Genomic DNA, 13,184 nt, shown 5'->3' on the forward strand with positions numbered 1-13,184 from the left:
TGTAAAAGTTCATTTGGAAACAAACTGAAAGTAAATAAAAATTGAATAAAAGATGAAATTGGATGAGCATAAAAGACTAGAGAAACAAAAAATCAAATTAATTTCATTTCATGGTTAACTTTATGTTGATCCAATTGACATTAAAAACCCTGTTTTCCCTATTAACTCCATAATCATCACCCACTCATTGCTTCATCCTTTACCCTGTAATCATTAGCAAGGTGGTTCAAGTCACTTAATTGATCAACTGTTTGATTTAAATTGCTTTTTTGGATAACATTTCATCTAATTTTCATTCCATTAGAATGGAGAAAAAAAGAGAAATCAAATGTTTAGTCAGAAAAAAAATATCATGTAATTCAGGTTGAAATTGCAATTTTAAATGGTTTGCAAGAAAAACTAAACAAATAAAGTTTAAAATTGCAAAGCAAATGATTGTTCAGCTTTACATGGAAATCGATAATTACGTTGGAAATAAAAGTTATCACAGAAAGTGTATCATCAGATGAACAGAACCAAAACTCTGATTACTGATACAGAACAATGGTGAGAAGATAATAAAAGAATGGAAAATTCATGGAGAAACAACATTGGTGCCAAAAGTTATCTAAATTTTACGAGATTTTCAAATAAATTCATTTCTTTTTTCCTTCCGTATTCACTTTTCATGGAACAATAACCCTTTTTTGAGCAACGAAAAAAAAAGTTTACCAATTTGACTGAAAACTAGACAGAAGATGAAATTATCTGAAATTTGAAAAAATAATAATACATTTAATGTTATCAATGTCTATCAACTCCTCCTCTCTAATAATTAACTATTTTGTTATTTGCAATCAATTGCATAATGAAAAGTTTGCTTGATATAAAAATGTTGATCATTAAATTTCGTTTCATCTGTTAACCCGTTCATATTGATTCAGATGACAGTTGAATTTACCTTTACAGTTTCTTTCAATTTACCATTTACATTCAGTTTCAGTTGATCATCATTAACATTAACATTATTATGCTCATCTCATTACATCCATTATAAACCATAATTAACCATTAACAAGTTGAATATTTTTACGTCAACTTTTGTTACTCTTGTTCAACAATAACATTAAATGTAAAAAGTTGTAAAAGTTGACTTCGTTATTTACAGCATAAAAAGTCGCCTCTAATTAATCTTGTTTTATGACTTTCAAAAGAAACTTTATTCAACCTTACACACACACAGACAGAAAATACGTTTTGTAAACACTAGTTTGCTATCAAATATTTGATTCATAATCAAGTGTAAATTGTGATTATCTAAGCAATAAACTGGAACACACAAGGACAATATGGTAAACAAATTGGTTTATTCTTGGATAACATTGATTATCCTGCTAAGTGATGTTTCACTTGATACAATTCAGTTGAGCCAAGGAATGCCGATGCAAGGGAACACCGAGAGTAAAGTTTATGGGGAAAAGTGGAGGCCTCAGTATCACTTTTCACCTCCAACATCATGGATCAACGATCCAAATGGATTGACTTATTCCAATGGTAAATACCATTTGTTTTATCAATATCATCCAGACTCACTGGTATGGGGTCCTATGCACTGGGGCCATGCTACATCGAGTGACCTTTTACGGTGGGAAAATGAGCCCATTGCCTTGTATCCTGACCAGGGTGGAGCAGCCTTTTCAGGCTCGGCTGTCATTGACTCAACCAACATAACTGGTCTTCAGGTAAGACTGTCAACTCTCATCTCTCCTTTTACACCGATTGACTCTTGACTGTCTTTTCACTTGAATTGACTTTCAACTTTTCACTTTTCAGTTTAAAAGTTTTTGTCTTTACTTGGGTGTTATTTCAATTGTATTTGTTTATATCGCTTTCGGTTATTGCTGCCATTATTATTGTTATGTTTATTTCATTTGATGAAAGCTTCAACTGTTTACCAGAAGCAAAATAGACAACCCAATAACATTGTAATCAATGTGCTGGAACCCAATTCAATTGAAAATAGTAAATTGTTTCCATTGATCAATTGAGTGAAGATAATCAATAATCTGTTCCATTCTTTTTGCTCATCATCATCATTTTCCTTCATCTCCCATCTAATAATATTATCTAATCTCACTCACTTTACTGTCTTACCAGTTCAAGGTCAATACAATAAATGTCCTCAGAATAATTTCTCGATAACTAAATTATTCTTTGTTTTTCTTCCCATTTTCAGATCATTTTACTTCTCTTTCATTTCTCACCATTTGTCCAAACCAATTCATCTTCCTCTAGCCATAACGGTTCAACCAATATCAATTGATAAAGTTAACCTTTATTGTTTCCTCTTTCGCTTTCACAATCAGAGGCTGCTCAAGATTCACCACTTTTTATCATCCAAACTGAAAAAGTCCAACTGAGAATTGTTATCAATGAACTTTGTTCGCCAATCAGTTTACTTGCTTTTTTTGTTCATTTCCTAATTATGATAATAATTGAACAAATGAAAAGTTCACATTTGTATCCAAGCCATGACTACAGAATCTTTATGTCTTTTCATTCACTCATTGATGGTCACTTACAATTTGTTAGTTGATAAAATTACCTAAAGTAAAGATAAAGCATTTATTTTTCTGGTCTTTTGATCATCTGAGTTTGATGGGCGAACTGAAAACCAAAGTTCAATGTTTTTTTACAAAAAGCTTTGTCAATGAAAAGACAGTCTAAAAATTGAGAGAATTGCAGTTAATTTGTTCGTTTATCCAAACAATTTATTAATCATTTATTTTCCAAATACTTTTCCAGAAAACGGCAAATTCAAATGTTTTGGTTGCAATATTTACTCGAAGCAACGACTCATCACCAACTCCACAGACCCAGCACTTGGCTTACAGCTACGATGGTATAACATTCAACAATTATGAAAATAACCCAATCCTGGTTGACCCATCAAAACGCGATTTCCGTGATCCTGCTCTCCTTAAATACGGCGATGGTTACATCATGTCACTTGCCGCTGGTGATGCAGCCATGTTTTACAAGTCAACCAACCTAATTGATTGGACCTATTTGAGTAGTTTCGGAGAGAAGCCAAGTCAAGGTTCACATGGAGGTGTCTGGGAATGTCCTGCTTTGATACGATTTGAGGTCGATGGTCGTGAGCTCTGGGTACTGTTAATAAGCATAAATCCAGGAGGTCCAACTGTTGGTTCAGCAACCCAATACTTTGTTGGAACGTTTGATGGAACACGATTCATAAACGAAAATCCGGCCGAACGAGTTCTCTGGTTAGACTGGGGTCCAGACAATTATGCTGCTGCTATGTACACCAACATTCCTTCACCCAAACCTACCATGGTTGCATGGATGAACAACTGGAACTATGCTGCAAATGAACCAACCACACCATGGAGAGGACAGATGACTCTACCTCGATCCATGGAATTGGTAAAGACGAGTGATAATGATTACCATGTGCAAACCTTTCCAATCGAAGACGTTAAAAACTTGCGAGAATCCCTTTTATACGAATTCAAAGGTGAACCAGTAACTGAATCATTGGCCATCCAGCACAACTCAGATCGATACCATTTAGAGTGCAGCTTCAAGTCTAACCGTACAAGTTTCGGTGCCGTCAAAATAAAACTGATGAACCAAGCAAGCGGCGAACAGGTTACTATGAATTTGGACAATCTTCGAATCGAAGTAGATCGAAGTCAATCCGGGCTGACAAACTTTTCTTCCGACTTTACCAAATTAATTCGAGGTTCCCGTATCTTACCCAGTCCTCAACTCTCTGTTGACCTGTTTTTCGATTCGTCAGCCGTCGAACTCTTTTACGACAAAGGTCTCTCTTCCTTTACTTACCTTGTCTTTCCAACCCAACCCTATGATCTTATCTCAATTGAATGTACCGATTGTACAATAAGTTCATTAAGCATGTACCAAATGAAGTCCATTTGGAAAAATGATTCCTGAAAAGGAACAAAGTTCAATTGTATGATAAAGTTCAATTTGCTGTATGATTATGTAAGATGCATTTTATGCAAAAAAAAGATTTGCAAAAAGATATTCAAGTGTAAAAATTTGACTAGAAAAAGGTAAAAATCCATTTTCTCGTCTTCTAAAAACATAGCATTCTAAAAGGGTTCCCAAAAAGCCTAACTTTATTCATTTATTCAATCAATCATTTCACCCTCAACGACCATGTTGTCCTTTTGCTTAGCAAAACTCAAACCTGCACAAATTGAACCTTTCAATGGGATCCACAAAATGTGTTACAATGAAAGATGAAATAAAAAATGATTTGATTAATCGAGTTTACAAAGTGTTTCAAAAATGTTTCAATAATAAGCTATAGACATTTATTGGTTTTGTCGGTATTAACAATAATATTAATTGCGTTTATGTATCAATAACTGTACAACAGATGAACAATTTTTATTCTTGTCACAAAATGGAAATAAATGTTGAACATTTGTGAATATCTGCGATTATCAACAGATTCGAGAACGAGAAGCGAAAACAAAAACAAATAAACTCGAGTTGCGAGTAAATATAACGTTAGTTGGCGTAAAATACTATCATTGACGCTAGCCGCGTTTCACTTTTCACCTCGTTGGCCGAGTATCACTTGACGATAGCTTGAGATTGAGTCGACACTTGGTTCACACAGCTACACAACTTGAGAAGCAACTGAATCACCGAGAGCTGATCGAACGGTATCAGAGTCTGAATTGTAAGTCAATGAGGTTACCGCTCGTGTGCCCAACAGTGAACAGCTTGGGTTTACTTTTTTGTTTGAACACTGTTGTTGCTCAGTCAACTCGATTGACTCGCGATTAAACTCTTCCTTGGTATTGAGCTGGTCCGAGAAAAGTGAACCTTCCACAGTTTTGGTGGTTGGCGTTGTCGTTAAACTAGACATTGTATTTGTTGGACTCAACGGTAACGAGGTTGGCATTGAAACTATCTCTTTACCCAGTTTAGTTTCCATGGTTGCTGTTGTTATTGGTCGCTTTTCATCATCATCATTGTCTTGCTCATTCTCATCTTGACCAGCGGTGAGGCAGGATTTTTGTGAATCACAGGTACGATGGATAAGCTCATGGCCGTTACAAGTTTTGTCTGATTTGGCTGAATCTCGATTATTACCGATTAACATGGTTTCATTCGTTTTACAGGCACCTTCACCTTCTTGCCCATTGGCTGGTAAAAGGCCGGCACCGGCAACCGAAGTACCTCGACGATAGGAAAAGGGTGGCCCTGAATTGGTATAACAGGGAAGAACTTGTTTAAACTCTTTTCTAAAATTTTCATTCAACCACGCATATAAAAAGGGATTGTAACAGGTGGACGACATGGCCACGGCATGGACAAGGAAAAAGAAAGGCTTAAAGTATCGCCACTCTGAGGCTGGAATATAAAAATCAGTGACCAAATTGTGTATATTCAAGGGTAACCACGAGATTCCAAATATGGCCACCATGGCTATCAACATGCGATTAGTTCGCTTGGTTCGTTCCCTTTCAATTTCATCCTTTTTAACCGACTTTTCTCCCGGCTTGGATCGAGCTCGATCTCGAAGTTTACCGCAAACTCGAATATAACAAAAGGTTATTATGGTAAAAGGTATAACAAACTGTAACACGCTTGTTGAAAAGCCAAAAGCTTTACGTGACTCTTCAACGGGCCAAAACTCGTCGCACAACCAGCGTTCATCTTGATCAGAAGCCATTTTAACAAAAAGTCCGTATGGAAGGGTCAAGAGAGCGGCCGAGATCCAGACAAAGGTGATTATGGTTAGGCAAACGTTGATTCGCATTCGCGGTTTAAAGGGATAAATGATGACAAAAAATCGATCAATTGCTATGGACATTAAGGTGAATGCTGAAATGTACACGGAAACTCCTTGAGCATAGGGAACAAGGTGACACAATATCCTACCGAAGACCCATTCCTTGTAAAAAATGAGATACAAGGGCGTTATGGGCACGGAAAAGATGCACAACAAGATGTCCGATAAAGCCAGGTTGGTGATGAAAAGGTTTGTCACGGTGTGCATTTGCTTGTTACGAAAGACTACATAACAAACAAGTGTGTTGCCACAAATTCCGACGAGAAATATTAGCGCATAGAGGCAATAAAAGAATACTTGGAGTGCCGGGCGATGTTCAAGGTAATCATCGTCCAGTTCGGTTCGCCTTGCAAACGGCTTTTCAATGTCCAATGAAAGAGTTATGTTGTTGAAAAGAGTATAATTTTTTAAACTAATCAGCCCACTATTGGACAAATTGACCATCGAAAAGTCGAGCAGGGAAAGATTTTTAATCAACCCTAGCAAAGTTTCCATTTCAGTGTCGCCATTTGATGAAAAGGTCGACACCGTGACGGGCAAAGGTGTACTTGAAGGTTGACTTGAAGTCGAACTCATGATGAAAGAGAAGCGAAAAGAAGGGCAAAAAATAGGTTGAGCTTTGGACCAACAATGGCAAACGATGAGAACTTAACTTTTAAAATTCACTTTCGACTGTTCACAATGATGGCACAAGAGTAGAAATTTTTAATCCAATTGTTCACAGAAACACGAAAATCTTTTTCATTCCATGGATGGTTCATGATTCACCATTTGAACACTTATCACAATCTTGCTGTGTTTCAAGATAACATTTTCACTCCCAGCCTTTGGATTTTGAGTGGTAAAAGTGAATGGAAAACAATGTCAGGGAAAAGTGTTGCATGTAAATATTGTATCGATAATTGATAAGTAGAGTTGTTTCAACCTGTTGTAATCATTTAATGGGAAGACAACAAGATTCAGAGAGTAAATGGTTCCACCTGAATATGAGTAAAAACGTTCAACGTTTCAACTTTTCTTTTCCTAATTTTGGCCTTTACTCTCTCTTCAAGCATTAGTATTATTAGCAGATAATTGAACTTTTTCCCCAATTCTTTGGAAACTCTGAACACACAAAACACATTTCAAGTGCTCATTTCCTTGTTGATTTTTTGTGGAAACACAAATTAGTTTATTGCTGCTTCTATTGTTGCCGATAAAATGATAATCGTCATCATTAGAATCTTTTTGTTTCTCCAACTTTTCCTCCTCCAAGTTCACCCATTTCCTATTCAGATGGATCCAAGTGATAATCTGTGTAAAGAAGAAGACGAAAGTGAGAAATTGTAAGCAACCAAACAACAGTTAAGATGAAAAGGAAATTCAGAAAACAGAGAAAGAAAAAACATTTTCTTCTTCTAAACATATCTAACTTCCGATTTGTTTACAAGACCTTTTCTTCAGTTTTATTCATCAATTCCACCTCAGTCTTTCCATGAGTCAGGAAAACGAAAAAAAAGCTCAGAAAAAAAAACTTTTGTCTTTTGACGATCAATTGTCAAGATAAAGTTGATTAACTGCAACTTTTATTCTCAAATTGAACAATCAAATTAACATCTTTTTCTTCGGTCAATCCTGTGCATTCATTATGTTATCACTTGAGCTTTTACCCTGAAATGTATACAACATGAACCTTGTTCAAGTTGAACGATCATGTTTTCCCATCAAATATTGTTCTAATGTTACAAAGTTATTAGTTTTTCATTTCATTCCCATTCATCATAATCGCATTTCTTGCATTTCTTTACTTATTCATCGAGTAAATGTCAACAAATTAAGATTCAAATGATTCCTTTCAACGAACATTTTCAATGGATTAAATATTGAACATGAATTTTGGCTCCTCAAATGATAATGTTTCCAGTTTTGAGTAAATACTTTTGCTTTGCTTTAAAAGTATTTGCTTTGTTGTTACATGAAACTAAATGAAAGATAATCTTGTTTAACCTTTTTTCTGTTCATTTTCCTTTTTTTCCATGCAACATCTTTTCTCTTGCCCTGAATTCAGAATCGAGTGAAGAGAAAAAAAATTTCTTGTTTTACGTTACTTCGTCCTTTTCAATACACTTTCATTCATTCCCTTGTTTAATGGTGTAACTTTAGACTTGGTTTCATCTTGTTTGTTTGTTTCATTTGAAAGGTCAAACTTTTCCTCCATTTCTCTTGATGAGACGAGCAAATGAAAAATGAAAAGGCTCATGAGATGAAAATGAATATGAAGAGACTTTTATTTCCTGGTTAGGTTATATCAAATATCATCTGTGCAAAATTTGCTCACTTTTCAAGCTTTGCCCATCACATCGTCTTCATCATTCATATTACATTAAATTATTAAATTTGAATGTAAAGTTTGAAATAAATTTTCACTTTAATTTCGTTTATTGCTCTTTTTAAACCTGAGCTCAACCAGGAATAACATTTCACCTGGCTAATTGAATAGTCTTTTGAAAGTCTCCAAAGTAAACTTAACTCGAAATGAGCTGGTGAATGAAAAGGAAACGAGTTGATAACATCATCAGATAATGAAATGATCATCATTAGCAACATTTGGTTTCAACATTTTTCCTCTTTTTTTCGTTCTCTTTCAAATTCCATTAGTTCATTGAAGTGCAATTGGACAAAAATATCCTCAGATTTCACACTTTTTGTCATATTCATTGGCCCAACAAGTTGCTCGTACAGTAAACTTAGCCAATCATTTGCTCGGTTGAACTGGATAAAGCATAAGAGATCAATCTAGGTTGAAAGTGCTCTTCAGAAGAAAGGAAAACTTTGCGGAAAAAGTTGAAACTTGATTAACTGTTGATGAAATTTTACTACAGTTTTAAACGAAACGAAGTTAATTCAATGCAACAGCTTGAGCCATCAATTTTACAATCATAATGCAAAGTAACCTTGCGATGTAACATTAAAATATCTGGTCCAGTGGCTCAACTCTGCGACCAAAAAAGCCAATTGCAATATCAAGTAAAGCCAATTCATTATTTAAAGTGAGATTAAAAGTGAAAAATTAAGCTAAATGAGGCGCTATGATGGATGATTAAAGAGTTAAAGATAACTGAAAAAGTTTAATTAATAGTCGCAACAAGTGATGCAGAAAGTTGCTTGAAATTTAAATGAAATTAAAACTCAATTTAACCAACGGAATAATTTGCAGTTTTAGTTTAGAAAAATTTCTCGAACGAAAATGTAATCATGATTTACGATTGCAAATTCATTTTAGAATTATTTACTTTATCATTCTTAAAATGCAAAGTTGTTAAAAAGTATGAATTATCGCGTTTTCGTTGACAGTTTCAAGTCGTTCAATTATGCGCTCATCTAATCTGAATACATTTCTGGTGAAATTTATGATCTGATTCATCTTCAACCTTTAAACCTGAAAACGGAAATTAAACTTTTCCGCAAAACTGAACATTCCATTTCAGATTCGCCATTACTCGAGCTTATGCAACTTTGGCACCAAAAGTACTAGAAAGGGTAAAATAAATCTTGAATCTCACGATTTCGAAGATTGTTCAACATGAGGAATGATATGAATTTGATAGCATTAAAGTTGCATAGACATTTAATCCTCTTTAAATATATTTCCCATAAAATTGGATATGATTTGTCATTTTGCCCATTCTTTTCAAATTCAAAGTTCATCTCATAAAATGCTGATAAACGTCAGTGAATCAATCAAAACATGTAACATTGAATCAACAGAAAATCTGAGATTTCAAATGTCCTCGAAAACTTCAAACTCGAGAAATTGGAAAAAAAAGTTTCGGTTAAACACACAGTTTTCCTTGGGTAATGCACAGTTCAAACAGTCGAAAGTTTTCAAGTTTCATTTGCAAATATTAAACGATTAAAACGGAAATTGTATAATATTTGTATTTATTATTGAAACGATCGGTCGAAAGAGAAAAGCATTTCCTCTGTCAATTTTCGCTTGCAAGTATATTTACAATTTATTGATGGAATTATTCTTGAGATAAACTTTTTCCCTGGCAGAATAAACAGCTCATATATTCTTGCATTTCCTGACGATCCAATTTCATTTCTTTACTTTCAACTTGATCCATTCAAGGTTGGTCCATTTAACCATGAAAAATGTGTACCTTTTCCCCTTCAATTTTACCCATAAAAGGTAAAGAGAGAAGGAGAAGCCAGAGAAAAGGTAATAACGAAAGATACCTTAGAGAACATTAGAATTGCAATAAGTTGAAAGATAATGATGATAATAGTGTGAATAAGTTTTGCTCTCTTCTACTTTTTGGGTGAAACTCATTTCAATATGTATGAATATAATGTATTAAGAGTTGACTGATGAGAGCGAAAGTGAACCAAAGAAAAAGATGAAAAGAAATTTTCTCCGATTTGTTGCTCTTCTTCTTTTTTTCCAACATATACAATTGTATTATCGAAATGATTGAGAATCAGAATTGGCAATTGAATAATAAATTTACTTGCAAACGAACTCGGAATCTTGCAGAAAATTTATTGAACCTCGAACAAAATAACAGAAGCAATTGCTGTCAATGGGAATAAAGAATCGCATTATCAATTCGCAGAGAATCATGAGAATTTCATGTTTATCATTTTCTTTTCGAGCAACAGATTATTCTTCATCTTGTTTTCCTTGCAACTTTTCTGGTCAATATTTTTTTCCATTGTCATCTGAACTTGTTTTCCTTCATTACAACTGAACAACTTGGAACAAGTTTTTTTTCCCTGAAAATTTCATTCGAAAATGGTAAAGAGAATTTGAAAGAAAAAAGAAATTTTTTCTCTTTACTTTTTCAATTCTCTTCATTAGCATGATATTATTCTGCAACATATTAGTACAAATTATACTTGTTATTATCATTATTAGCATCATTATGATTCAGTGATAATGCAACATTTGGTTCAACATTTTTAATGAACAGTAAAGAGATTTTGTGTGAATTTTCCTGTTTTTTCATTTCTTTTTTTTCGACTCTTAATGAAACTAATCAAATATAAACTTCATTTTTGTGATTTCTGTTTACTCGATGAATTATTAAATTGTACAAGTTGATTGTTTCCATGTTGAATCTTTTTGTTTCAAGTTTCAATTATTTTCGGCTCAATTAATAGTCTGATTCAATTTCACCGTAAAAATAGAAATTCTGGTCTTTTCTCGTTTCCATAATGAGATGTTATCTACTTTTCCTGTAATCAACAAATCAAGTTTATTTCAACAGAAAATTTTTGATTCGCTTCAAATTGAGTTACATGATTACCTTAACATGAAATCCTTTTAAGATTCCAAGTTAATGATCATCTAATTTTACCCAAAATAGATTAACATTTAACATTTTAAAGATGCAACAATAACTTTTCAGTGTCGAGTTGAAATTCAAGTTGGAAATGAGTTATTGATCACATCTCTTCCATGAATCAGTTAAACTTCAAACTGTTGAACTTTACTGAAACAATTTCAATATCTAAATGGAAACATAAATGATATCGAATTTCGAGCAAATTTTAAAATAAATTCTAATTTCAGTGCAAGCAGCTGGACTCAGGAAGAACAGAAATTGGCTCAGAAAACTTGACAATATATTTAAAAGCAAAACTACTCGATTGCTCAATTCATGGATCGTATTGCATGGATGATCAATTTTTCTTTAAAAATTCGAGTTTTAAAGATTCACACTTGATGTGATCTTTCATGGAAAATTGACCATGAAATTGGAATACAAAAAACAGATTCTTGGTAGTTTATCGATTCAATGTTATTCAACTTTTTTCCAAGAGAATCAGTTGCTAGATAGTTTTCAATCAATTTAGTTTTTCATTGAAATCATTGAAAGGTTCCTCAAAGTTCTGTAGCACCAATTGTCCACGAGTTAGAACAGGCTTAAAGGACAAAAAAGTCTAGTTTACACGATTATCCAAAAACTAAACAGATCGCAAAAATAATAAGGTCCATCATCCATCGAGAAACTATGTAATATTAAATTCATTATACAAACATTGTGTATAAACAATGAAGTATTAATAGTTCATTCAAGATGAACAGCTTTTCAAAGCAAAATAATCAAAATTTTGTAAACAGAACTCTTGAATTTAATCGAATCAGATCTGATCAGAAATAATTTTTGCCATCCAGATGGACTTCAAATTGTTATATAATTTCCCACACCAGATTCAAGGAATTTCATATATGATGAAAGTCGTTCAAAAGCGGCACTGGGGTCTCGAATTTCACTTAACTCTGGAAAAAAACGATCAGAATCAAAAGATAACACATTCAGAGATTCAGTATTTTCAAGAAGAGATTCCATGAGAATTCAAATTTTACCTGAAACTAGAAAATTTTTGAGCCAAATCATTTTAATCTCTTCAAGACTTTCATTGCAAAATTAGATTGTTATTTTTATGAAAAAAATCTCTTTGTTTCATTCAAACCTTAATCCATTTTTTAAACTTTAATTTTCACACATTTTCTAGTTTACTTGAATAATTTGACGAAAGCAAAGGATTAATTCAACTCATTTTAATCTTTGGTTTCATTTGTTTAAATTATACTAAAGATTTCATTTCATTTTCCATTATTTTTAACCATTTCTCATCATTCCTCACCACAGATCAATTTTTCAGTCCTTTTGTTTGAGGTTCATTGTGTAACTGAGTTTTCCTGCAATTCAATGAAATGTAAATGACAAGTAATTACACAGAAAGGTTGAGATAGTTGATGAGACCAACAGAGAAAACAAAGAACAAGAAAAGAAGAAAAAAAAGATGTTGAGACAATTTCATCACCATTTTCATCTTCATCATGAATTTCCATCTTTTCTTCCTTCTTTACTTCAAGTATTCCAACTTGTTCATCTTTTTTCATCTTATTCATCAACAATCTGATTTGCATTTTTCCTACTTTCAACTTCACATTAACTTCATTCTACTTGGAATGTTAATGATGAACAGGCAATAAAGAAAAAAGTTACTGTTAATGCTAACATGATAATATTATTGGAAGAAAAGAAAAATTCTTTCATCATAAGGTAATTTCAAGGTATTTTTCAAGACATGATTTTAATCAGATAATCATAAACATGGAATGTTACCAAATGGACAAACCCACACACAACTTGATATTGCAAATGTCGATTGAAACTTTTGCCCTTCCAGATAAACATTCATTCCAAGAATTTTCCATTCCCTGGAAGAGAAAAAAATGTTTCAAGAAAAACAAACCAATTGAACTGTGAAATGAAAATTTCAAACTCAATCAGGCAAACCATTAAAAGGCTATAATTAGCAAACTTTATAATTACTTTATACTTAGTTTCAT

The 13,184-nt window shown here is 33.3% G+C and overlaps 2 protein-coding genes across 5 annotated transcripts in view; one reads left to right on the forward strand and one right to left on the reverse strand.

Annotated features, from left to right (window-relative positions):
- The first annotated feature begins 905 nt into the window (after positions 1-905).
- On the forward strand, positions 906-4,297 carry LOC107368965 (uncharacterized). Its single transcript, XM_015936865.3, has 2 exons — positions 906-1,721; positions 2,785-4,297. The coding sequence occupies exons 1-2, from the start codon at positions 1,329-1,331 to the stop codon at positions 3,955-3,957; spliced, it is 1,566 nt and encodes a 521-aa protein (XP_015792351.2). The 5' UTR covers positions 906-1,328; the 3' UTR covers positions 3,958-4,297.
- Positions 4,298-4,320: 23 nt separating this feature from the next.
- LOC107368964 (prolactin-releasing peptide receptor-like) overlaps positions 4,321-13,184 on the reverse strand; it is a 54,262-nt gene continuing 45,398 nt past the window's right edge. For all 4 annotated transcript variants that reach the window (XM_089267675.1, XM_025162235.2, XM_015936864.3 and 1 more), the window contains one exon: positions 4,321-7,129. In XM_089267675.1, the coding sequence (XP_089123801.1) occupies positions 4,655-6,412 (1,758 nt within the window). In that variant the 5' untranslated portion in view covers positions 6,413-7,129 and the 3' untranslated portion in view covers positions 4,321-4,654. The remainder of the gene's footprint in view (positions 7,130-13,184) is intronic.

Source organism: Tetranychus urticae, chromosome 2, assembly GCF_039701765.1.
Source record: "Tetranychus urticae isolate SD_2017Ah chromosome 2, NJAU_TeUrti_SD_1.0, whole genome shotgun sequence".
Classification (NCBI taxonomy): Eukaryota; Metazoa; Arthropoda; class Arachnida; order Trombidiformes; family Tetranychidae; genus Tetranychus; species Tetranychus urticae.